At 39.8% G+C, this 26,651-nt stretch overlaps 1 protein-coding gene across 2 annotated transcripts in view; it reads right to left on the bottom strand.

Moving 5' to 3' along the window:
* The window catches only part of MPPED2 (metallophosphoesterase domain containing 2), a 129,369-nt gene that overhangs the window by 32,379 nt on the left and 70,339 nt on the right, over window positions 1-26,651 (bottom strand). For both annotated transcript variants that reach the window (XM_084631208.1, XM_084631209.1), the window contains exon 4: window positions 19,169-19,394. In XM_084631208.1, the coding sequence (XP_084487334.1) occupies window positions 19,169-19,394 (226 nt within the window). The remainder of the gene's footprint in view (window positions 1-19,168; window positions 19,395-26,651) is intronic.

The raw sequence follows: 26,651 nt of genomic DNA, 5'->3' as shown, positions 1-26,651 counted from the left end.
TGCTGTTTTAAGTTCTGCTCTTTTTTAAAGCAAATATTCTAGAAGTATTTAAGGTGCAGTAGAAATAAAATACATCGAGTTTGCTGCTTCCTTTTGATAGCAGCAAGAGAGCACAATGTTTCCATCAAAATATTTGGGATGTTTTTCCTAGCAATGCTCCCTTAATATTTCAATATAGATTCAAGTTGACCTGCAAGCATTGTTTTAATGAACTAATTATCAAGTACTGTGCTTATTGCCTCAAATAGCAATTGCAAGAGGTCAACTCAACACAGGGCTCATATTTATATTTCAGTTTTGGAGAGGATTGTGTGATTTGAGGACATTTTCATTATCAATTCCAAATAGCACAAGCACTCCAACAGTCCCTATAAAATGCCATTTTTTTCATTCTGTAAAAATAGACACCTGTTTAGCTCGCCAGTGCCAGGATGGAGGCAAAGCACTTCAGCACGTATGTAACTTCAATAACATGAAGAGTCCCATTAACTTCAGCGGAACCATTCACTTGTTCAGAGTTAAGCACACATTAAATCAGGAGTTCTCAAATTGGGGATTGGGACCCCTCAGGGATTCATGAGGTTATTACATCGGTGGTTGTGAGCTGTCAATCTCCACCCCAAACCCCACTTGCCTCCAGTATTTATAATGGTGTTAAATATATTAAAAAGTGTGTTTAATTTATTTGGGGGGGGTCGCACTCAGAGTCTTGCTGCATGAAAGGGGTCGCCAGTAAAAAATGTTTGAGACCCACTGCATTAAATGCTTTGTTGAAATGAGATCCAAATCACCCTACTGAAAATAAAGTAATAGTAATTCTTAGCACTTTACCTGTCTTAAGCACTCCACAAGCATTGACTCGTTAATCCATCCCTCACAATACCCCTGTGAAGTAAGCATGTAAGTATTGTTAGCCTGTTTTGCAGACATGGAAACTGAGGCAAAGATTTTCCCCAAGGCCTGCAAGCCAGTATCAAAACCAAGGATTTGAACTCATGACTTCCTAACCTCTTAACCATGTACTGAGTCCTCCAGACACCCAAACAGCATTAGACTGGAGCACAGGCAACATATGGCAGATGACTAGGAAGTAGGATTTTTTTTTTTACTATTTGCAGCAGTTTTGCAAACAGCAGCAAAAAAAAATTACCATTTCACTGACTACTGCCATCTGGTACTGTTAATTTAGGCCCAATCAAAATAGATAGGCAGATAGGCTACTTCAGTTTTATCTCACTGTAAAGTCTAGATTATAGTAGGCCCACAAGCAGTATGTCCATACATCTTCTTTTAATGACTCAGCTGTGGACTGCACTGTACTGCTTTCCAACCTACCTCTTCCAAATAAACGCTCTAGTTTTATAATATAAAATAAAATTTTGCATTGTGCATGTAAAAATCAAACTGCAAATATATAAAATTTCCCAGGACATCTTTTATCCATCTGCTGACAATATAGATGGTTATCCAAGTCTGTCCTCTATGCAGATGTTTGCCATATAATGAAGGAAGCAAAAGATTTGTGTTGTTGCAATTTAAAATCTGTGATCTGAATGAAATATAAACTCAAAGCACTAATGGTCAAATTATTTCCTGAGGCCCCAGTTTAGAAAAGCACTTAAGCCATGCTAATGTTAAGCATGTGCTTAAATCCTGGGGATTTCAATGAGACTTAAAGGTATGCTTAAAATTAAGGCATGTGCTTAAGTGTTTTGCTAATAAGAATGGATTTAAGCAGATGGTTAAGTGCTTTGCTTAATCGGGGACTCACAGTTGCATGCAGTGCTCAGTGACTTCAATGGGAGCTGTGTGCAAATGTCTGAGAACACAATTTGGCTTTTAATCACCTAATTACTACAAGAATTTTAGCCAGGAACTGGTTCATATAGATTGCTTGATGAGTTATGCAGTAAAGGTGAGACTGTCAGAAGTGCCTTTCGCATTTCCCTAACTCTACTCACAATCCACAGAAAACTTTGCATTGACTTCAATGGGAGCAGAAAGAATATTTTTGAAAATCCCACCCTATCAGGACCTGCACTGAAGAAAAACACAAAACTGTCACTGGCCCAGTGCTGCTGGCTCAGTCTAAATGAGAAATAAAAGATCAACATAGATGGCTGAATTATGGAGCTGCTTCTCCAAATCAGTGAACAAAAAATAAAGACAGTGGATATGTACAATTAGTAATAAAGCTTGCCATGTTAACAAACAGCTATGGGAATGCTTGGGGAGAGTGAATATCTCTGGCTTGGATGATATACATCTCAAAATTCTATAAATTTGTTACAAATACACTGTATCAATCAGAGCAGTTATTCTGAAGTTACAGAGAAATGGAGAACCAGAGGACTGAAAAACAAAAACAAAAACAAATGCAGTACTGATCTCCAAATCGAAATTAAGGAATGAATCTGAAAATTACCAACTAGTTGGTCTAAATTCAGTGCTGAAAAAAAGGTGCAATCATATTCTAAAAGATAACAGGACCATGTGTGTTACACAGCTTAGGTTTACAAAGGACACATGGATCACAGCTAAACTTATTTTTTAAATAAATAATGAAAGTGGGTGAAGACGGGACTTTAGTGAAACATCGGATACAGTACTCTCAAAAAATGAACTCAAACTGGTTTAGATATGAGGACTGTCACATGGATTGAACTGTGGCTTTAGGGCCATAAACAAAGGGATTGAAGTGATGTGGGGGAGATGCTCAGTGATTGCTGTGGGGACTGGTATTAGGATCAGTTTTACTTAACATCTTTATTAATGATCTGGAAGAAGGGATAAACAGCACATTAATTAAATTCACAGATTGTAATACATTAGGAGGTGTTACAAGCACAACCAAGCAGAGAGAAATCATGCAAAAGGACCTAGAGGTTAAAAATATGGGGAGGAAACAACAAAATGGGGAGAAAGACAACCTGATACATCTGAGGAAAAACAATCCAAAATATCGATATTTGGGGGGAGAAACCTGGAAAGCAGTTAAGCCAAAAAAGACTGAGGTGAAATAGATTTCAGAGTAGCAGCCATGTTAATCTGTATCCGCAAAAAGAAAAGGAGTACTTGTGGCACCTTAGAGACTAACAAATTTATTGGAGCATAAGCTTTCGTGAGCTACAGCTCACTTCATTGGATGCATGCAGTGGAAAATACAGTGGGGAGATTTTAGATACAGAGAGAACATGAAACAATGGGTGTTACCATACACACTGTAATGAGCGTGATCAGGTAAGGTGAGCTATTACCAGCAGGAGAGAAAAAAACCTTTTGTAGTGATAATCAAGGCAGGCCATTTCCAGCAGTTGACAAGAACGTGTGAGGAACGGGGAGAGGGGGAGGGGGGAAATAAACATGGGGAAATAGTTTTACTTTGTGTAATGACCCATCCACGCCCAGGCTCCATTCAAGCCTAAGTTAATTGTATCCAGTTTGCAAATTAATTCCAATTCAGCAGTCTCTCGTTGGAGTCTGGTTTTGAAGTTTCGTTGTTGAAGAATTGCCACTTTTAGGTCTATAATCGAGTGACCAAAGAGATTGAAGTGTTCTCCGACTGGTTTTTGAATGTTATAATTCTTGACGTCTGATTTGTGTCCATTTATTCTTTTACACAGAGACTGTCCAGTTTGGCCAATGTACATGGCAGAGGGACATTGCTGGCACATGATGGCATATATCACACTGGTAGATGTGCAGGTGAACGAGCCTCTGATAGTGTGGCTGATGTGATTAGGCCCTACGATGGTGTCCCCTGAATAGAAATGTGGACACAGTTGGCAACGGGCTTTGTTGCAAGGATAGGTTCCTGGGTTAGTGTTTTTGTTGTGTGGTGTGCGGTTGCTGGTGAGTATTTGCTTCAGGTTGGGGGGCTGTCTGTAAGCAAGGACTGGCCTGTCTCCCAAGATCTGTGAGAGTGATGGGTCATCCTTCAGGATAAGTTGTAGATCCTTGATGATGCGTTGGAGAGGTTTTAGTTGGGGGCTGAAGGTGACAGCTAGTGGTGTTTTGTTATTTTCTTTGTTGGGCCTGTCCTGTAGTAGGTGACTTCTGGTTACTCTTCTGGCTCTGTCAATCTGTTTCTTCACTTCAGCAGGTGGGTACTGTAGTTGTAAGAACGCTTGATAGAGATCTTGTAGGTGTTTGTCTTTGCCTGAGGGGTTGAGCAAATGCGGTTGTGTCGTAGAGCTTGGCTGCAGACAATGGATTGTGTGATGTGGTCTGAATGAAAGCTGGAGGCATGTAGGTAAGCAAAGCGGTCAGTAGGTTTCCGGTATCGGATGGTATTTATGTGACCATCGCTTATTAGCACAGTACTGTCCAGGAAATGGACCGCTTGTGTGGATTGGTATAGGCTGAGGCTGATGGTGGGATGGAAATTGTTGAAATCATGGTGGAATTCCTCATGGCTTCTTTTCCATGGGTCCAGATGATGAAGATGTCATCAATGTAGCGCAAGTAGAGTAGGGGCATTAGGGGACAAGAGCTGAGGAAGCGTTGTTCTAAGTCAGCCATAAAAATGTTGGCATACTGTGGGGCCATGCGGGTACCCATAGCATTTTCTCCATATTTATTTTCCCCCCTCACTGTTCCTCACATGTTCTTGTCAACTGCTGGAAATGGCCCACCTTGATTATCACTACAAAAGGTTTTTTTTCTCTCCTGCTGGTAATAGCTCACCTTACCTGATCACTCTCCTTACAGTGTGTATGGTAACACCCATTGTTTCATGCTCTCTGTGTATCTAAAATCTCCCCACTGTATTTTCCACTGCATGCATCCAATGAAGTGAGCTGTAGCTCACAAAAGCTAAAATAAATTTGTTAGTCTCTAAGGTGCCACAAGTCCTCCTTTTCTTTTTGAGGTGAAATAGTTGTAGCAAAATATGTATGAGATTGCACTATGACAAGCTAAAGTGATTTGGAGCTGCAGAGGCATCACTGCAGAGAGTAGGGAGATCCTAGGTTGCTCCTCTCTATTGGGAGTACTGAAACATACGCATTGCTACACCAGATCAAACCAGAAGTCCACCTAGCTACATATCTCTCTCAACACACTGTATATTACACTGGCAAAACTGCACCTGGAATACTGTGTTTTGGTTCTGAGCCTCTCAATAAAAGATTATTAAAAATGAGGGAATATATAGAAGAGCAACAGAAACAAAGGGAGGAGCAGTTACCCTCTTCAAGTACTTATATATAACCTGTCTATACATATTTAATTCTTGAAAATATCACATGTATAAACGAAGTCTGATAAGTACTTGAAGAGTAAACACACCGCAAGGAAAAGGAATTGTTTAGGGGGACCAATGTGGGTATAAAACTTGGAGTAAAAGAATGAAAAGTATAGGTTGAATATCAAATACAATTTCCAATCAGTAACATCTAATAAACTGAGGAACAGTCTCCACGAGGAAATGGTTAAAGATCCAGTGCCTGAGTTATTTAAAATGGACACAGCACTCAAGAATAGTCCAGGGAACAATCCTGCACTAGCAGGATGACTTAATAGGGCTCTTCCGGCTATAATTTCTATGATTCCACGATATGAGCTCCAAACACAATAAGCAGAGAGACAAACCTCTGCAAAATTAAATCACTGAGAATCAACTAGAGAATGGAAATTAAATCACGGGAAAGTATTTTCTTCTTTGTAAGCATTAGCATTAATCACATGCAAAAGTAAAATATTAGTTAATTTGATTCTCTCTGCCTTCCAGACATGGGTCGAAATGAATCAATGCAGGAAGAGCGATCTCTCTGATAGCTGGGGAAATGATCCAATAAAATCTGTAGATAAAGCTAGTGAAAATGAAATGACCAAAAAGAAAGATACAAAACTATGTTTTGGGGTTTGTTTCTTCTGAATTCCTAATAAGTACAATAAATGAAAATCTGCACACCAGCAGCTTCCTAACAGTTTGATTGGAAGGTAGTATTTAATGGTTTGGGTATTTTTCTATTAATAATTATTTTTCTTTTTGTTGTTGTTAAATTATTATTATTGTTTTGCAAGCCCATAACATGTTACCCAGGCTTCCAGATTTTAAGTACTGCTAATATACTTCTAATTCACACCAGGAAAAAACAACAACAGTGTAACTAGTGGAGAAACCCACTAACTGCTCCTTAATCAACAAGACAAAAATAAATAATGTGAAAGATGTGTTTAAAGAACAATACACTTTGGAACCCATTCCCCTTAATTTCTATGAAGCAGGCTACTTGGTGCACATAGGCCATTCAACTATTCATCTCAGTAGCAGATCCTGATAAGATATGCACGGAAGGAATTATGTCTGGACTGTGTCAAATAGGGGTGTTGGTATTTAACTGTGTTCTGTAGGCCATGAAAGGTCAAACCGGACAAAGCAGAGCCTAATGAAGCAGCTAGTATCTGGGGGTGAGGAGACACAAAGCCTTTCAAATTAGCAGTTGAGTCATGATGCAAAGTGATGATTGGCCCAATCATGCCCCCTGTTACAGCCAATGGGAGTTCAGCCACTGACTTGAATGGGAGCAGGATCGGGTCCATTTTGTGTGAAGAGTGAAAAATTCAAGCTTGTGTACAATGAAAATGGATCAAGAGTTCTGCCTGCAGTCCATGAAAATTAAGGAAAAACTAGCTATATACACAGCAAGAGATCAGCAACTCAGCTGATGCAAACCCTGTTGTATCACTTTACAGACAGCAATCCAGCCATATCAGCCTCATAATTTTGTTCAATGACAGAATTTAAATTAAACAAACAAATACATCATAAAACCAGAAGGGTAAAACTTTAAAGATCAATAACAAATGGCTGATTAACGGGAGTTCTGGCTTGCTCTTTCTGATATGTATTTTAAAACATATTTTCATTTTGCATGGATTAAATCCCGTATTGAATTGGACAGATAATTCCTTAGTTTAAATTGAGAAAGACCTTTCCTGAAATAAAAATTGTTCTTTTAAAAATATCCTTAAATGACACTGTCATGATAAATATCAGATCATACTTATTACATTTTTCTGTACAGTTAGTTATACTTTAGAAACTGAAATTAATTTTAATAGCTAATTTATTTTTCACCATTTATGTTGCTGATTTATTATTTATACCCCTTAGGGTTGAACTTACTAAAGGGGAAACTCTATATCCTAATGAAGAGGATAGGGAAGAAGTTGGTCAAGTACAGGTAAGAGCTAATGAGACACAGTCAATTGTGAACGAGTCCCATTTAAATATAACACATGAAGGCAAACAACTGAATACTGACAAAATATACAATTCTCATAAATACATGGTAGAAGTCTAAATACTAAGATGGGTGAACTAAAGTGGCTTGGCATTAAATGAGGATATTGATATAACAGGCATTGTCGGAACTTGGTGGTACGATGATAATAAATAGGACACAGTAATACCAGGGGTATAAAATATATAGGAATGACAGAGTAGGTCATGCTGGTGAGGGAGTGGCACTGTATGTGAAAGAAAGCAGAGTCAAATATAGTAAAAAATCTTAAATGAATCAAACTATAATAAAGAATCTCTATTGAAAGAAATTCCATGCTTGAATAATAATAATAATAATATAGCAGTAGGAAAATACTACCAATCACCTCACCAGGATGGTGTTGGTGACTGTGAAATTCTCAAGGAGATTAGAGCAACTACAAAGGCACAAAATGCAATAATGGGAGATTTCAACCATCCTCATATTGACTGGGTATTTGTCACCTCAGGTAGGGATGCAGAGATAAAATTTCTAGACACCGTAAATGGCTGCTTCCGAGAGCAGCTACTTCTGGAACCCTTTAGGGGAGAGGTAATTCTTGATTTAGTCCTCAGTAGGACCCAGGGATCTAGTCCCAGAGATGCCTATAGCTGAACTGCTTGGTAATAGTGACCATAATGTAATTAAATTCAAACATCCTTTTAGGGGAAAAAATGCCAAAGAAACCCATCACAACCTCTACAAAAAATGAGGAAGCTAGTTGAATGGACATGAAAAGGAACAGTTACAAGGGCAAAATGGCTGCAAACTGTATGAAGACTATTTAAAAACACCATAATGAGACTAAAATTAAATATATACCCCAAATCAAAAGAAACAGTAAGAGGACCAAAACAATGCCACCACAGCAAAACAGCAGAGTAAAAGAGGCAGTTAAAAATGCATTTTTTGCCTCTTAGAAATTGGCAGTCAAACCCTGATGAGGAAAAGAGAAAGGGGCATAAACTCTGGCAAGTTAAATGTAAAAGTGTAGTAACGTAAGCCAAGAAAGAATTTGAAGAGCAACTAGCTAAGGACATGCACACACATGAAATTGTTGCTGTTAGTTTTTTAAGTACATCAGAAGCAGGAAGCCAAACAGTCAATGGGGCAACTGGATGACTGAGGGGGCTAAAGGAGCACTGGAGGAAGACAAGGCTGTTGTTTAGAAGCTAAAGGAATTCTTCACTGCAGAGGATGCTGGGGAGATCCCCACACCGGAACCATTCTTTTTAGGTTACAAAGCTGAGGAGCTGTTCCAGATTGAGGAGTTAATAGAGGTGCCTTTGGAATAAAACTGATAAATTAAACAGTAATGAGTCACCAGGACCAGATGGTATTCATCCAAGGGTTCTGAAGGAACTCAAATATGAAATTGCAGAACTACTAACTGTGATATGTAATGTCACTTAAATCAGTTTCTGTACCAGGTGACTGGAGATAGGTAATGAAATGCCAATTTTAAAAACAGGCTTCAGAAGTGATCCGGGCAATTACAGGTTGGTAAGCCTAACTTCAGTACCAGGCATATTGGCTGAAACTATAGTAAAGAACAGAATTATCAGGTGCATAGATACACACAATACGTTGGGGAAGAAATCATGTGAAGGGAAATCATACCTCACCAATCTATTAGAATTCTTTGAGAATGTCAACACGTATGTGAACAAGGGTGACATAGTCAATACAGCATAATTGGACTTTAAGAAAGCCTTTGATAAGGTCCCTCACCAAAGGCTGTTAAGCAAAGTAAGCAGTCATGGAATAAGAGGAAAGATCCTCTCATGGATTTGTAGCTGGTTACAAAATAGGAAACAAAGGGTAGAAATAAATAGTTTTCACAATGGAGAGAGGTGAACAGTGGTGCCCCTCCCCCCCAAGGATCTGTACTGGGACCTGTACTATTCAACATATTCATGAATGATTGGGAAAAGGGGTTAATAATGAGGTGATAGGTGAAATTCAATGTTGATAAGTGCAAAGTAATACACCTTGGAAAAAATAATCTCAACTACACTTACAAAATGAGGGAGTTTCCATTAGCTGTCACCACTCAAGAAACAGATCTTATAATCATTGTGTATAGTTCTCTGAAAACATTTGCTGAATATGCAGTGGCAGTCCAGAAAAGCTAACAATGTTAAGAACCATTAGGAAAGGGATAGATAATCAAACAGAAAATATCATAATGCTATTTACTATATAAATCCACGGTACACCCAGACCTTGAATATTTCATGCAGTTCTAGTGGCCCCATCTCAAAAAAGATATATTAGAATTGGAAAAGGTCCAGAGAAGGGCAACAAAAATGATAAGGAGTATGAAAGTTTCCCTATGAGGAGAGATTAAAAAGACTGGGACTGTTCTGCTTAGAAAAGAGACAACTAAGGAAGAACATGATAGAGGTCTATAAGATCGTGAATGGTGTGGAGAGTGAATTGGGAAGTATTACTTGCCCTTCACATAACACAAGAACTAAGGGTCACCAATGAAATTAATAGGCAGCAAGTTTAAAACAAACAAAAGGAAGAACTTCTCCACAAAACACACAATCAACCTGAGGAATTCATTGTCAGGGGATACCGTGAAGGCCAAAAGTATAACAGCTATTAGCCAAGATGGTCAGGGATGCAACCCTATTCTCTGGGTGTCCCTAAACCTCCAATTGTCAGAAGCTGGGAGTGGATGACAGAGGACAATGGATCATTTGAAATTGCCCTGTTCTGTTCATTCCCTCTGAAGCGTCTTGCACTGGCCACTATCAGACACAGGATAGTAGGTTAGATGGACAATTGGTCTGAAGCAGTATGACCATTCTAATGTTTGCATTTCATGCACCTTGAACAGTGAAATTACTACTGGTCAGTTTTGCTTTTTGTTTATAATCCATTTGACTTCCTCGTTTTTAGATAATAGCAGGAATCTGTTGTTTGGCTTTCCACCAAATGCAGGAGAATGTCTGCATTTTTAAACAACCACTAGCCTTTTTTGAAAACAACAAAAAAAAAATTTAGGTTTTAAAATCTACCTGTTTTATTTTATAAAAACCTGAATTCTGATCCTTGCATTTTGGAATATAAGCGCCGTCCTTTTTACTCAAGATAGACTAACAAATCAATTTGTGGTGACAGGACACTGTTCCAGTTGTTGATAATCTTCCACAAGTTTTCCACTAGCATGTAGTCACTTAAACATTCCTTAAGCAACTTAAAATTCAGCTGATTTTTCAAATGATTTTTTCCCTGCTAGTATCCCACAGCAATAAAAATCAAAATGTAAAAACAAAGAAATTGCAACAGATATCACAGATATCACAGATTTTAGTCCCATTTAACATAACCCATCCCTAGCAGCTCTGTGTACAGACTGATGAAGAGAGCATGTTAAGCACTTATACCAAATCATTCAAGTAGACTTGTTTTGCAGACTGATTAATAGAAACAAGCTCTAAGGACTAATCACAAGTCGAGCCCTGTTTGGTAGATTAATAGAACAAAGGCACAGGAGAATAAGGAAGGTTACAGTACTGGAATATGAATAAGGAAAGGTGAACACTGTGTAGTTTGATTGTTAGTACTTATCAACCAAAGACAAATCTTCAGGGCCAAGTCTCAGTATTTCACTTGTATACATGAATCACTATTCTGTGCTGAAGAGGCTCAGTTCTAATAGGCTGATCAGTCTACATATCTCAGGATGATCAATCTATGCTTTAACTCCAAGATTAAAAACACAGAAACAAAATCTTTCAAGGGAATGATGCATTACTCTAGTTTTACTGTAGGAATATCTCAATTTCATTTGGCATTTGCTGATTTCAACAGAAACTTCCAAACTTTTTTTCAGTTACAACCATAAACAGAAGAGCATATGTGACAGGTCAGACAGTGCATATGTGTGTGTGTGTGTGTGTGTGTGTGTGTGTGTGTGTGTGTGTGTGTGTGTGTGTGTGTGTCATTGAGCTGTGGTTTGGAATGAATGAATATTACTCAAAATGTTACTGTACTATGGTGACACATGCTAAGATCCTCTGCCAAGTCATTTTGATGACAGGTTTGTGAACCCTGCATAAAGATGCAAGGTATTTACCACCGTGTCATTTTGGTACGTTAATTTTGCTGACTCCAGTCAGGATACAAGAGGAGCTAAGACAGGGAGGGAAGGAACTAGCAGCTGGGACAGATAAAGTTCTAAAGATAAAACCTTACAATACAGCTGAGCGTGGGGAGAAAGCTTAGGCTTTCAGTGTCAGTTTTTTTGTTATATTATTTACCGATCAAACCAAACTTCAATTAGGAGGTAAATTTGGCCTATGTACAATGTGTCTACAAATGTAATGGCTATATAACAAATGTATCTCTCTGTTCTATTTCAATTCGTTTGTTGTGTTTTTGTTTGTTTTAACATAAAATTTAGTGGTCCAGGTTAATAAGGAAAATGAAAGTTTGTGGCTGGTTTAGGATGTTGGGAAGTGGAAGCACACTGGAAAATGTTACATTGCACACATCATTAGAGGTGTACAATCTGTGTGTGAAAACCTCATTTCACTGAAGTCAATGGCAAAACTCCTTTTGACTTGAACAGGGCCAGGACTTCACCCTTTCTCTTTTATTCATTTAACCACAGAAAGATTAAACAGTTTGTGGTGAATTATATTGTGGGGGTTTATATATATGGGTTTTACATTATTTCTACATTTTCCAACTCTTTCCACAAGCTCGAACCTTTTCAAAGTTAGGCATATGAAAGGACCAGAAAATGTCTTTCATAAACATGACATAGCTAGCTGAAAAGTGTATTGAACAGGGTGTTTAGCTTGGGAAAAGGGAAAATTTGTTCTCCAGAGTAAATTGCATTAAAATGAATTATAGGGTTATATCAGCAACCAGCAGAGGGAGACAAAAACTGCTACAAAACTAAAATAAAACTGCAGGAGCACATAATTCTGGTTTACCATATAGTGGGGCAAACCACAGAACTAGAGTTTTCAGGTTAACGTGCATTTTGCCTATCTACTGCATTCTTCCACGGTTCAGAATATTGGATCCATCCCAAGCAGCCCCAGATGGAATACCGAGAAAAAAGGAAAAGACCAGTGCTTTCTTGTGACTTTTTTCCTTATGTGCCCAATTGTCTTTTGCTGGGTATGGAAACAAGATGTATTAAAAACTGTGCCAGGAAAAGGAGAATGAAAGGCTCACACCACCTCCTCCTCCCCATATAAATCCTGCATTTGATGAGGTGCACAGCCCAGTGCCATAAACACTTGCCTCAAAATGGTAGCAAGGATAAACATCTGCTTAAGTGTGTTGCTGGATTGGGGCTTTTGCTTGCAAGTTTTTCTTCTCTGACATTCCCATTATGCAGGCCCTGGCCACCTCCTGATTAGGTATCGAATGAATACTTTCTCCAGATGGTTTCCAGCTAGAGCTGATTTTTTAAAAAAAACTAAATGGAATTTTTTTTAAACAGAAAATGCCTTTTTGATTAAATAGAAATTTTCATGAAAGATTCTGTTTTGGTCAAAAAAATTCAGGTCTTAACCAAAGAAGTTTTGTTTGCGAGTTTTGGATTTAAACCCTAAAGCTTCCAGAGAAAAATTCAACAAAAATGAATATGTTTTCATTGTGATTGAGATTTTTTGTGGGAGGGGAAAAAATTCATTGACCAGTTCTATTTCTAGCTACCTAAGAGGCTTGGCAAACTACTTGCATATCAGTTTCCTTCACTAAATCTGGCTGAAGAACCGCAATTGAAAAAACCCTTTAATGGCCATCTTTTCATTGAAAGTAGATCTGAAGCAGGTAATTCCACCTCAGAGAAGACTCCTGAAGGGGTCCATCTACAGAGATTCAACTTAGGACCTCTGGATCTAAAAGCATGAGCCTTTACTATCCATAAACCTTTGTAAGTAGTCTATCAGCCACCCTTTGTTATCATGGATACAACAACTGGCTTGATTTTGAGAAACTCTCACAAATTCCCAGAAACAATCCCAAGCATCACTTTAATTTCAGATCACACTTTTAAAATCATTTCCTGTTCTACAAGGTCTGAAATTATTGGTAGCCTAACTCCTATTCTGTAACTAAAAGAGCATTTTTTTTTTAATGACCAATTTTTGACCTAATTGGCTTGTAGGATCTTTCTCTTCTCGTGGCTGAGCTGAAGCACCACAGAAGATTAATTGAAACTTTTGCCTCCATTTGCACTGTACCACACTTTGTCAGCTTCTGCAAGCAGCCATAGTTCTGACAGAGCTTTCATGCTTGTCTGGTTCTCCTCCCTTTCAATGGTCAGGGCCTGTTGCTCTTCACACTGACTGTGACCCCAAGCACTCAGCTGCTCCCTAGGTCTCTCATGGTATGTCTACACTGTGATCAAGAACCTGCGGCACCAAGTTTCAGAGCCTGGGTCAGCTGGTTCTTTTAACCACAGGCTGTAGGGTTAAAAATGGCAGTGTAGACGTTCGGGCTCGGGCTGGAGCCTGGGCTCTATGCTGCTATTTTTAACCCCACAGCCTGACCCCTCTGAGCCCAAGTCAGCTGACCTGGCTTACTGCAGTGTAAATATACCCTTAGTAACCTCTTTCCTGGGACTTGAAGAGCACCACCTAATGTGGCAACTCCTGCACTCCTCAAGTAAGCCACTCAGACCCACATGCCCCACCTAATTTCCCCTTTCCCTAGATGAGCTGGTGACTGGATTTTTAGGGCTCGTGCCCTAGGTATTATAATTTCTCAATACATCACCAGCACAATCTCTTTTTTCCCCTCTACTCCAGACCACTATGAATGAATGGGTTAATCAACAGGAACTGCTCTGGTAGTGACAGAAGATAGGAAAGGAGAAAAATAAGGCTCATGAGTGCTGAAGCTATATGGAAAGAATTATTAAACCAAGCGCTGCCCTCCATCATAGAGTTTAATCCTATGAGGAACTGAGCTCCTCTGGATAGGTGCTAAGGGCCCTCAGCTCCCACTGAAGTTTATATTCTCCAGAGGTGCTCAGCTCCTCTCAGGATCAGATCCTTATAGAGGTGGTGTGGAAATATCAGAATCTGTAGTAATCTAAGCAGTGCTTGCTCCTCTTGAACGTCTTGCTGGGTGCAAATGCTCTGAGCTGCTCAATGAGATACCGCTTTGTACCACTGCATACAAATGCCACGTGGACCCATGTGCTGCTGCAGCACTCGGCAAGAGGAAAAGGAACTTTTCTGGACAGCTGCCAAGTGGAAGAAAAGCATCTACACACACACACACGCACAGCTTGTGGTTTTTGTAAGTGCAACTTTCATTTTATAATGACTTTGTTCTTGATCAGATCATACACACACTTACGAACAGCAGTCTCCCTTAATCTATTAACCTCTGGAGCACCACAGCTGATGCACATTCTGTCTCCACTAATTGTTGTGGAATACCTACTGTGCTTCATGAAAATGTTTAAGGAATCTGAGATGTATGGCATGTTGCCTTTGTTGTTTGGTTGACCACTCACTGACACTCATGGAGCAGTGAAGAGATTAATAATGAGTCCAAATCCTGTCCACACACCAACACAAACAGAGGTGTAATGAATGTTGTTAATGGTTTTTCATTTCAGCAACATGTCATCTGCAAGCAGACATGGTTTGTAAATTACACTAGTACTGAATTCTCTGCAAGTACTTACTCACTCCTTAGTCTGGCAACATTCCCACTGAAGTGAAGTCCTAGTGTAAACAGAATAAGCACTCCATTATTTGGCCAAATGTTTAGAGGTAGAGCTTTTTGAAAATGGTTAGTTTGCCGCTGGCTGGAGTCTTAGTAAAAGCGGTTAGGACACAATGCATTTTAAAATGATCTGCATTACAGTCTTTTTTAATTTGTTGTTGTTAAAAAATAAAAATGGAGGCTAAGTTAGAAGTGAATCTGATCTCAGGGAGACTGAACAGAAATCTGTGACATTCCCAAAGAGGCAAAAATATAAACAACCCCCCCTGTAATTCTAGACCTGGGGGAATACATTTCTTCGATCTTATAATGAGAGAGCTGAAGGACAAATGCCAAGAAAAATGAAATAGGAGCCTGTACCTTTAAACACAACCACATCACAGCATTGTGTCTATTTGTTTAACACACACACAGAAGACCTTATGCTTTGCCAATACTATTCTCAACTGCTGACTTCTACTGAATAGATGCTGGAATTCCTGAAAGACTACAGCACCAACATAATGTTCCAATCTCCCTTTCTATTCGCCAGTGCTAATAGCAAGGAGGAACTTTATTGCTGAGCAGGGCAATTTCTGTTCTTTTTTCACTTTTTTTTTAGGCCCAAGTTAATTACCAAGACTATGAAAATAAAAAAATGAGACCCATTCTCCCCATCAGTGTATCTGAATCCTATCATGTGAGTTGCCAATTGGTTTTCTAATCCTCACACTCAATATCTGCTGTTAATTTGCTCGCTATTTCAAGAACTTGAAGACTGTCAGCAAAATCCACGATGCATTACAAAACTTATAATTGGAAAAAAATCTGATGCTTTTTTGACAGGGTAAACACAAAGTATTAAAGCACTGATCAGAACAAGGAAGCTGTAACAACTCAATAGCCATTTATACTAAAATATAATTGTAAATGCAGTGGAGAAATAAACATGCTCCGTTTCAACTCTTGTTACTGAAATATGTGCAAAATTAGGCCAAATGATGGTGTGAATCCAGCAATTTTACACCAGACTGAAACACACACGCACGAAAAATACTGTATTTTAAAGGAGATGACTGAACTGTGTGGTGTTGTTTTTCAACCTCCCTTGGCCTTTTCAAGGTCACATTATCTATGCCAATTAAAATTTTGCTTCTGAAAAAAAAAAAATTAAGGCACTTCCTCCAGAGTTACTAAAAAAAGCAAATGAAAGCCTTTGCGTCTCAGAGGTGAGCTATAGTGAGCTGTTTGTTCCTGACCTCTGGATCACCCTATAGATCAAATTCCTGGACACAGGAAAAACCCACTAACATTCATTAAAAGCAACTGGGAGGCCAGCTTTGTGTTTCTGTTCTTGAGACCTGACCAAGCTACAACTTGACAAAGGTGCAGGATATTGCTGAACAATGCAGCTGTTCCTGTTGGGAGGGGAAAGGATTTTCCCAGCTCAGATGCTGGAGATCCACAAAAAAACAGATTTACACGCTGCACTCTTTACTGGACACCTCAGTGTCTAAGGCCTATGACTGTGAAATTAACGAGTTTTAAGAGTGAAATCATTAAATATCAATTATAAAGTTCAAAGAGATTTATTTATTTATTTTGTACTGGCTAGCTCAGGGGTTCTCAAACTGGGGGTCGGGACCCTTCAGGGCGTCACAAGGTTATTACATTGGGAGGGGGGGTCACAAGCTGTCAGCCTCCACCCCAAATCCTGCCTTGCCTCCAGCATTTATAATGGTGTTAAATATATAAAAAAGTGTTTTTAATGTATAAGGGGGGTTGCACTCAGAGGCTTGCTGTGTGAAAGGGGTCACCAGTACAAAAGTCTGAGAACCCCATGGCTAGCTATTAAGACTAACTCATACTCCTGAAACAGGTAATATTCCTGTTGAAATTGTTAGGAGTTTTGCCTGCATAAGGAGCTATACAATCAGATATTTCTCCACTAACTAAACCAGGTCCAGAGGGCAAAGACAGTATGAAGTGAAAGGAGACAGATTGTAGAAGTAGATTGTTATCTACAAACTTAATGGAAAATCTTCCCCCATGTTATTTCTTCAAGGTGCATCAACCAGCCTCCTAGTTAGGGTGTGAAAACGGCAGTTACATCCCCAGCCTCTGAAAGTAGGAGTTCAGCGAGCAACTTTAGCATGTCCCACCCTTACTCAGGAGGAGTCTTTCACTTTTCAGGGGCTGGTGCTCCATTTTCAACATCTCTGCAGCTAATGCCATTTAATACTCCCAGACCTATCAGGCTACATTCAAATTTTCTGCACCTCAAAGACTGTTGCTTTGCTCCACTGCACTCTCCAATTGCAAATACACATGAATGCTCCTGTGTGTTGTAAGTTATTTTCTACATACAATTTCTACTAAATTGTAAGGTAGGAGGCACTACTTGAATTCTCTTAGGTCTTTAGAAAGCTTTCAGATGTACCAGGAGTAATAACATGTAATGAATATGGACTGATATTCCTTTCCCATAGCTGCACTGAGTTGGCAATTTACATTTTCTAAATAGATAGATGAGTTATAGCCAGTTTTCCCAGTCTGATGGCAATTACTTCTTAGAAACCTCTGATGGGCTGAAACCCTCAGAATTGCAGATGTTATTCTTAGTTTGATTCCTCTTCTTAAATTAAAACCACTAGCTGTATCAGCAAACATGGATTTTTCCCTCTGAAAATATCATCTAAAATGCATATAAATTGAACTTGCCAATTTAGCTCAATTTAGGATTGGAGTGTCTTTTGGTTTAATGCACTTGTGTTCCACCTCTGAGACAGAATTGTGTATGTGTGTGTATTTTTATATATGTAGATAAAAACCCTAACTGAGGTAAGCAGACATATAAAGAACCCCAGTGGTTTCCTCCTTTTGGGGTAATCTGTATTTGAAGATTTATGATAGTAGCTCATGGTAAGTATGGAGGGTGGGGGTAATGCGGTATACCAGAAGAGCACAAAAGCTAAAAAAAAGTCTTTTCCACTTGTTATGGAGCAGTCTCCTCTCTGTAAAATTTTGAACAACAGACTTTGTGCATCCGATGCACCTTTTCCCTCCTCTGAAGGAGCCACGCAAAATGCAGACATCTAATTGGATTTCATGCTTTCCCAGTAGTTCACACAAGAGAAGGGATGAAAGCTGCCATTTCAGCATCAGCAGTCAGCATCCTCCAAACCAAGATAAGTAGACTCCCTAACCTAAAGGGCTACATGAATTTAAAATAGTTGTCTCATCTCAATTTCCCCATTCCCACTTGCCCTACACACATATTTACCACAATTCATCACAGTTTGACACAAATTACAGACTTTGTTGGACAGAGATTAGAGAAGTGTCCTAGGATGGATGGAGCTCAGTTTTCCTTTCTGGCAATGTATCCATTGCCATCCATGCACAAAGAAATCCCAGGATCAATGGGCTAAGGAGTCAGGTCATTATGAAATAAAATTAAGTGTTCAATGGCTTGTGCTGCATGCAGAATGTCATCCATACCACTCAGAGCCTCTTGTTAGGAGAACCTTTGTTCCTTGATCAGTTGTCCCTTAATATTTCATAATAAACTTCCTATCTTCACACGTACAATATGCAAAATTTAAAGACTTAAAAGTACGCCATGGGTCACCATTATGAGTTCACGAAACAAAGGCATAAATCAGTACATCTATTCACATGTGCTGGAAGTGTATCATAGAGTCCTCTATTGTAAAACAGCAAATCACATACTGACCTAAGTTTTTACAAGTGTAAATGACTACACAACACACAAGGCAGTGGAGACTCAGGTTGTAGGGGCTGAATTCTGCCCTCGCTGGCACCGATGCTAGCTCACTGAATTAATGGGAACTACATGGATACAGAGAAGGGCAGAATTTGTCCACAAATTTCCACTAATCAAACAACAGGCAGAATAGATATAGATCACAACTCTTCTTTTCTTGCTCTACTCACTCACTCACTCACTCACACAAACAAATAATTATGTTTATCTTGATGCATAAAATCTTTACCACTACAATTAAAACAACACTGTCTGTGTTTTCATAGCTGTTCACAATGCATGGTTTACTTAAAGATACAGTACGGTTCTGCACAGCAGCACAACAAAACAGGACTCATTGCATTTTCAGTGGCAGTAACTCTTACTGTGGTTGAAAAAACAAATATAAACACAGGAAGTTTAAATGGAGACTTACCATGGGGTACCGTATATTCTGAATCCTTTAACTGTTACCTCTGAATCTTGCAAGTAAATACTGTTTGTCAGGAGTGACTGAACATTGTCAAAGTCCTCTGGTTTCAATTTGGACACAGAGGGAAAGCGGTAGTAATCCTGTTTAACAAGGTCTGCCATGAATTCCTTATCAAATGTCAGTTCATGATTCCCAGCAATCACTATTTTATATTCATATGGCAGGCTTCCTGAAATAACAAAAAGAGCACTTAATTAGCACATTTGCTTCCCACACCAGCAGAGCCAGCAAAATAAGTAGACAGCTAACACTGACAGAATGAAATACACAGGATCTGTGTGTATCTCCATGGGCAGCGAACATTATTAATGCTGTTGCTTTTTCTTTGAATGAAATTTTGTTAAAATGTAAAAGTAATATCACACAAAGAAATGTCATAACCAAAGGCATGTTCTGCAAAATGAAACAAAACAAGCTGGCAGGCATGCAGACAGATCCTGAGCTGGTGTAAATCAGCTCAGCTCCAAAGGCTTGAATGGAGATACAACAGCTCTGAAGATCTGGCATACTGTCTGTTAGTACATGGGATGCGCTGGAAGTCAGCAGTCCTGGGTTCCAGTCTAGTATGCAGTGAGCATAATGAATGAATGTTTGTAAAGTGCTCAAAGGAAAGGCTCTATACTGTGTATATATTAGGTATGATTACTTATCAAAGGTATATTTTACAAGAGTTTAAGGATGCCGAAATACCCATTGAGCAATTTTATTCCCATACTCTACCCTGTTCTACACAGCGCCTAATTGAGATCAGCACTCCATCTTGAGATAGATGCTGTATAAGCATATGGTAAGAGACAGTCATTACCCAGAAGGGCTTACAAGCTAAATGGACAAGACAGATAAGGAGAAAGGAACTGAGGCACAGAGAGCCTATCTGTAAAATGGGGATAATAGTATTTCCTAAGGGCCTAATCCAAATCTCACTGAAGTCAATGGGACTGGCCTATAGGGACAGATTTTCAAGGGCTCAGTACCCCCAGTTGGTGCCAGATTTCAAACAAACAAACAAACGCAAAAAAATGTTGAAAATAGTCATTTATTTCAGTGCCTTAACAAAAGCTGAGTTCTTTTCAAAAAATCTGAACCAAAGTGGCTTGCCAAAAATCACACAGAAAACTGTCAGAGCTTCGAATAGGCCTTTGATCTCCTCAGTCCAAATGCAGTGCATTAACCACAAGCCATCTTTCTTCTCTTATAGAAACTCATTTAGTTTAGTGCATGTTCCTAATGATCACTAAGAAGGGAGTGATTTCACAAAGGTGATCGGTTCCTTTACAAATACCATGGATTAGATAGACCAATAGATAGCCACCTCTTCTTACTGTTCTTGCCCTACTTGGTTGTACAAACTGTGAAGGAAAGACTAATATTCTATACTTATGAATACTATTCTAATAAGGACATTACAGCCCCAATTCTTTAGTCTTTGCACTCCTGAAACTCGCCCTGAAGGAATACAGGATTGGGCTCTACGTTTTCTTGCCAGCACTATCCCCCATAAACACACACAACTTTCCTATTTCAAAATTTGATGTGCAAATAAAATCAAAAAGCTTACTTGAAAAAATAATTAAAGAAATGTTTGTGATAGTCAGACTAACTACCCCACTGGGGCTTATGGGGAAAGAGTGAGAATTCTCTCCCTTTCAATATTTATGGCAAGGAAATGGGAGTTCAGCAGGATTTTTATGCGAACATTTCCTGATCAAAATTCATTAACTCTGGGTAGAAAAATAAAAAGCCATAACCCCCCCCCCAGAAACACTAGACATCTTCATAGATTCCTAATGTCTGAACAAAATGCAGATCATACATATTAATAACTCTCTGTGGTGCTGCATTAGACTAAAAGCTGGAGGAAATGCTACTGGGCATTTGTCACTCCTCTGCAGTTTATGCCCCATTCCCTCCTCCCTCTTTCCCATCTCTGTCACATGCTGCTCTGCAATTCATTTTATTTAAAAACTAGGACTGATAGGTACCTGCTCTCTGTGACTCCTGGCCACAAGACAAAATTGCTATTTTCTTCTCTCTCAGGAAACAGAAACGATACCACTGGCATGAAATTTGATAACTTGTCATAACTATCAATCCCCACAAACAAAGCTAGCTTTGGTGAAATTCTTAAGAGAAACTGTATGGCGACGTTAAAACCAGGTTTCTGCCAAGTATCAACATTTGCCAACTTCAGTGGAGAAAACTTCCAGCCACATTCTGGATAAATGACCAGGTTTTACGTTTTCCCATTTAGTTTAATGAGATACTTCAAAATTAGCATACCACTGAGCTCATGCCCAATGAAAAACTGTACATTTTACCTTCAGACAATTTTTTCTTGAGCCAAACATCCCAAGCTGAAGAGTTCACTTTGGAGTCATGCCGAACACAGCAGACAAACTGCAACTGAGTCACTGTTATTTGAGTTTACAAATGGAATGACATACATGTATATGAGCCCAAAAGAACGAGGGGAAACTAACAACGGGCTTGATCCTGTAGTTAATGGCAAAGTCACAAACTAATGACTGGAAGGGACATGTTCGATCATGGAGTCCTGTCCCCTGCTGTCACAAGTAACCCCGTCATATAATCCCTTTCTTAAATGTATCAAGCTCCAACTTTAATCTAGTTAGGTTGTTTGCCCCTGCTACTACTGGGAGATTGTTCCAGAACCTTGCTCCTGTGATGGTCAGAACCTTCTTCTAATTTCCAGCATGAATTTGTTCATGCCCATTGTGCCAACACTGTCCTTTAAAAAGCACTTCTCGCTCCCTGGTGTTTACCACTTCCCATCCCCAATGTAGATATAGATAGCAATCATAGCCCTGCTCAGTCTTCATTTTGCATACTTATTTTTTATGTAGTGCTTTTCATCAGTAGATCACAAAGTGCTTCACAATCTTTAATGTATTTATCCTCATAACACACCTTTGAGGGAGAGAAGTAGTATTATCCCCATTTTACAGATGGGGAACTGAACCACAGAGAGGCTAAGGTTTGAATCTACAAAGGTAGTAGGTGCCTAGCCCCCCTCCCCCAGATTCAGGTGCCTAAGTCCCATTTTTAGGCTCCACCGTGATCCACAAAACTCCTGCTTAGGTGCCATCTAACTTGGCACCTAAACTCACTCAGCTCCTACATTTTTGCAGTAGAAGTTCCCTAGGCACCTATGTTTCTGCCTCTGGGCATTTGTGATATATGTACCTCTTGATCCAACTGGCAGAGGGCACAGGTGTGCACAGAGTTTTAGAGGGATTCCCTGGGTCAGTTATATGCAAAATAATTCAACAAAGGCATATGAAGTCTCTACTGAGACCCAGTAACACACTGGTTGGCGTAACCACTGCAACATGAATATAAGGATAATTTTAAAGGAGGTACTTGCCTACACTGGAAAATAAGTTCTAAAGGTATGAAAGTTATAGCAGGTCACCAGAAGGTGAAAAACAAAACATGTTCCTTTCCGATAAGACGTTTATCTGTCTGGTTATATGCAAACTGAGTATTGTATACCTCACAATAGATACCTATTTACATACTAAGCCCCCCAGCTAATCACCATTGAGAAACTGACAAGAGATTGCTAAAGTTATAGGAAGGAACACACAGCAAGACAATGTCTGGTTTATGAACAAAGATCAAAGGACCGTTTTTCTATATCTAGGGTTGCAAAGAGACACCCTGATATCTTTCACTTAGGAAGTAAGCTGACAGTGGGCTTGCTTTGCGAGTGGAAGATCACAGCCAACCCTGGCTGTAATAGGCTGGAAGGATTTTGGGTGAGCTTTTGTTCTTATGACAGAACAGTGTCCTATTAGTTAAGTTTAGGCTCTAGAACACATTATGATTTCATTTCATATGTAACCCTTCGTTGCCAGTATTTCTGCTTGCTATCAATTGAATCCTCATTCTTTGTTAAATAAACTTCTACTTTCTTTCTCTAAAAACAAATCTTGGTGCTTTGTGTTAAGCAGAACTATGTTCTGTACTGTAACTGGTAAGCTGTGGTGTACTGTTCCTTTGTGAACAGAGGACCTAGGAATTTTGTGACCATCCAGTGGATCAGGAACTGGGAGACGCTTGGAGCACTTGGGGATTGAAGTGTGCCTACAGCTAACCTGTAAAGAGAGAATGGGGCCTGTGGTGGCCTAGAGGGAAGTGCTTGTGTTGCCAGAGGCTGGTGGAGTTGGGGAGCTTACCCACAGTAAGCACAGAAAGGCTTCCTCACACTAAGAGCAAGTACAAGTTGGGTGCGTCACAACTCTGAATATCCCCAGAAAGCATCACAGCATGCACACTGTTATTTCACTCTAGGTGTCTGGACACCTATCTCCTGCCTCAACGCCAGTGCAATCCATGAACTGGGGGAAGGTAGGCGTTCCTCTTCTGAACTTGCCTGTGAAGCCTGATCCAGGAGGCACTTTCAGAGGTTGCATAACTCCATGCAAAATAGGATGAGGAGAAGCTCCCTTTAGCCCAGTTGTTAGGATACTCAACCAGGACGTAGGAGACTAGTAGTTCAAGTATTCGCTCTCCCTGATGAGAAGGGATTTGAACAGGGATCTGTCAGGTCAGTGCCCTAAGCCCTTGGCTACAGTCTCATTTTCCGTAGCCCAATTATTTAATTAAAGAGGAACAACTTCAAGAGGAGAGATTGAGGGAACTGACCTCAGTATACTCCTTACGCCCAGTCTGTTTTGTGCGAAGGTAAGCTGCCTCTGAGAAAGCCTTAAACCGCAGAGTGCCTGTCTTCTCCCGGGTTTAAGGATTTCTAGCAGAGATAGGCACCTATCTCCATGAGAGGGGCAGGGCTTAGCACACATCCTTCTCATCGGCATCTCCATTGGCTGGTTTAGGTGGCTCCTCCCCTCACTGTGCTGGCTTTGTGGATTACATTCTAAGGCGCCTATTTCTTCCCAGGCATTGTGTAGGGTGCTTAGGCACCTAACTTAGGCATCGTGTATTGCAGTGTTGTTCCTGTGATTTTCTAGTGCTCCAAAGTCAGGGATTGTGACACTGAACATCCCAATGCCTAAGTGTAGTATACTAAGACAGTACTGTGATAGCATGGACACTGAAATGTACATCCACATCTGGCAGTGAAGCAAGCATGCCAGGATAGATTGTATAGCATACCCTCAAGATGTTAGCTTGATTAGTAATCAGTTATGGGCACGGTTGTATTGGCTTGCAGTCTTTAAATAGCATACACTTCCTTTTTTTTAATGCATCAGAATGAATGTGCTTCATTCTATCTTTAATCATTCATGGGACAGTACTTGTGTTAAGTACGTTTAAATGCTTAAATACTTTCATTAGGTACCACAGACCTGACTTTGCTCCACAGTTTCTTGACTTTAGATTCTGCCAGATTTCTTTTTCCTTTTCTGGGTGGTAGGGGCATAGAAGGAGGCTCAGGAGATGGGGGGGAATTTTGCTCTGAAAAAACAAAAAACTCCTGCCCCAAACATATATATTACTAAATCTGTTGAAAGCCAGCACAGGCCCATGAAAAGCAGAGGAGGTCCCTTCCCCTAGGAAAGTGTATATAGTACTAATCAGAGTAATAAATTACCTCCAATCAGATTATGTATTTGTACACCTCATTCAGGTTATCTCCTCCTGAAAGGGCCCCGATAATGCAAAACATTCATTCCTTCTCTGTGATACAACTTATGAAATATTCTGGCATGTTTTCTTTTGGCAACGGTGCCCTTCTTCTATAATCTGCTGACCTTTTATGTTTTATATGGAAGCATAAGCACAGTCACACACAAATCTCCTACTCAATGGTATCTCTTGCCTAGATTAATCTATATGTATCCACATTCAGGTTGTTTGGTAGCTCACCACAGAGAGGTGCAGGGTAGCACAGTGCAGGCTTTGATTGGCATTTCCCCATTTTTTCTTCATATCACACATACTAACTTAATAGAGTAGTTCAGGAAAACAGTAATACTACTTATTCTCAATTATTCCATGAGATTGCTGGGTAGGGAGGGATCCATTCCCAAGCTGGTGAAGATGCCCGATGCGTTTGTTGGAGTGAGCACTTCAAAAACCACAGTCGCAGACTCACAAAGTGACATCTGGGGTAGTGGCACACTTTGCTGTTTGTTGTTATTACTTTTGATTGATTATATGGAAATGGGGCTTTACTGCTGTCTATAGCTGTAGAACATAACATTGTAAATGTATTTCAGTCACAGATATTTGTCTGCTGTCCTCTCATTTTTACAACTCCTTCAGTGCTTTTCATCTAAGGATCTCAACATGTATTACAAGCATTAATTAACTAAGCCACCAACACCTCCATGAGGTAGATAAGTATTATCATGCCCTCTTTACAGGTGGGCAAACAGCAGCACAGACTGGCTAAGGGAGTTGCCTGTGGTCATATAGCGAGTCAGAGTCTGAGACTCTCAATTCCCTGTTCTAACTACTACCAAATGTACAGGGCTTGCAAATATGTAGAAGCAGCACCGAACATTCTCCTGTAACTACAAAGAAGCTCAGAGATCAGCAGGGAAATCAGCAGACCACAGACAACCTTATAGACTGCCAGTTGTTTCTCCGTGCCATTCCTTGCTATCGACGGCAGAGCTCACAGAGCAGAAGGGCTGCCATTGGTGGCCTGGCTGTGGCTGTACACAGTCCCCCCCAACAAGGTGAGGGCATCAAACGCTGTAAAGTGGAAATGTTGTTCTGAGCAGCCGTAATGCCTGGTAGATCGTCAGGTGGAAACTCCACTGGGTTTGGAGGTCAGTGTGAACAGCAGCTTCACCTCTAGCTCTTCCCTGCATGTGGCCACCCCTACCTCCCAAACTCACGATGCCCCAACTACACAGTGGGGCCTTCTGTATTTTGAGAGAAGGCGGGACAATGCCTCAAGAGCTCTGCTCCCTCCTTCCACATGGAATGGATGGATCGAACTGGTATCTGTGCCAGGTTTTATAATACATGCTAGATTCCCCACTTGCAGGGAACAATAGTCCTCTGTAAAAATTAGAATCCAAAGCAGGATAGAAGGAGCGAACATCTTTCCTTGGATTATACCAGCAATGAAAAAGCTCTGGCTGCTCTCAGAATAAATATCCCTCCCACTATTCCCTGCCCTGCAAAATAAAAAAATCCTTTAATCAAATAATTAAAAAAAGAAAATGACAACTATATTGGCCAAACAAGCTAACAGCTTAATACACATTTCCAACCATTCACACACACATCTTGACGACATAAAAAGAATGAAACAACTCACAACAATAAAATAGTTCAAACAAAACACATATGAAAAACAGAAACACAAGATCCAGGCATAGTTCCAGGACACTGAAGACAGCCCAAGTCCCAGAACTCTGCAAATCTTCCAGCTGCAAAATATTCCACCAGGTTTTTTTAACCATCAGTTCACAAATACCTTTTTAAA

This window comes from Lepidochelys olivacea (assembly GCF_965140295.1).
Source record: "Lepidochelys olivacea isolate rLepOli2 genome assembly, chromosome: 6".
In the NCBI taxonomy this organism is placed as follows: domain Eukaryota; kingdom Metazoa; phylum Chordata; order Testudines; family Cheloniidae; genus Lepidochelys; species Lepidochelys olivacea.
This window is presented reverse-complemented; position numbering and strand designations above follow the sequence as displayed.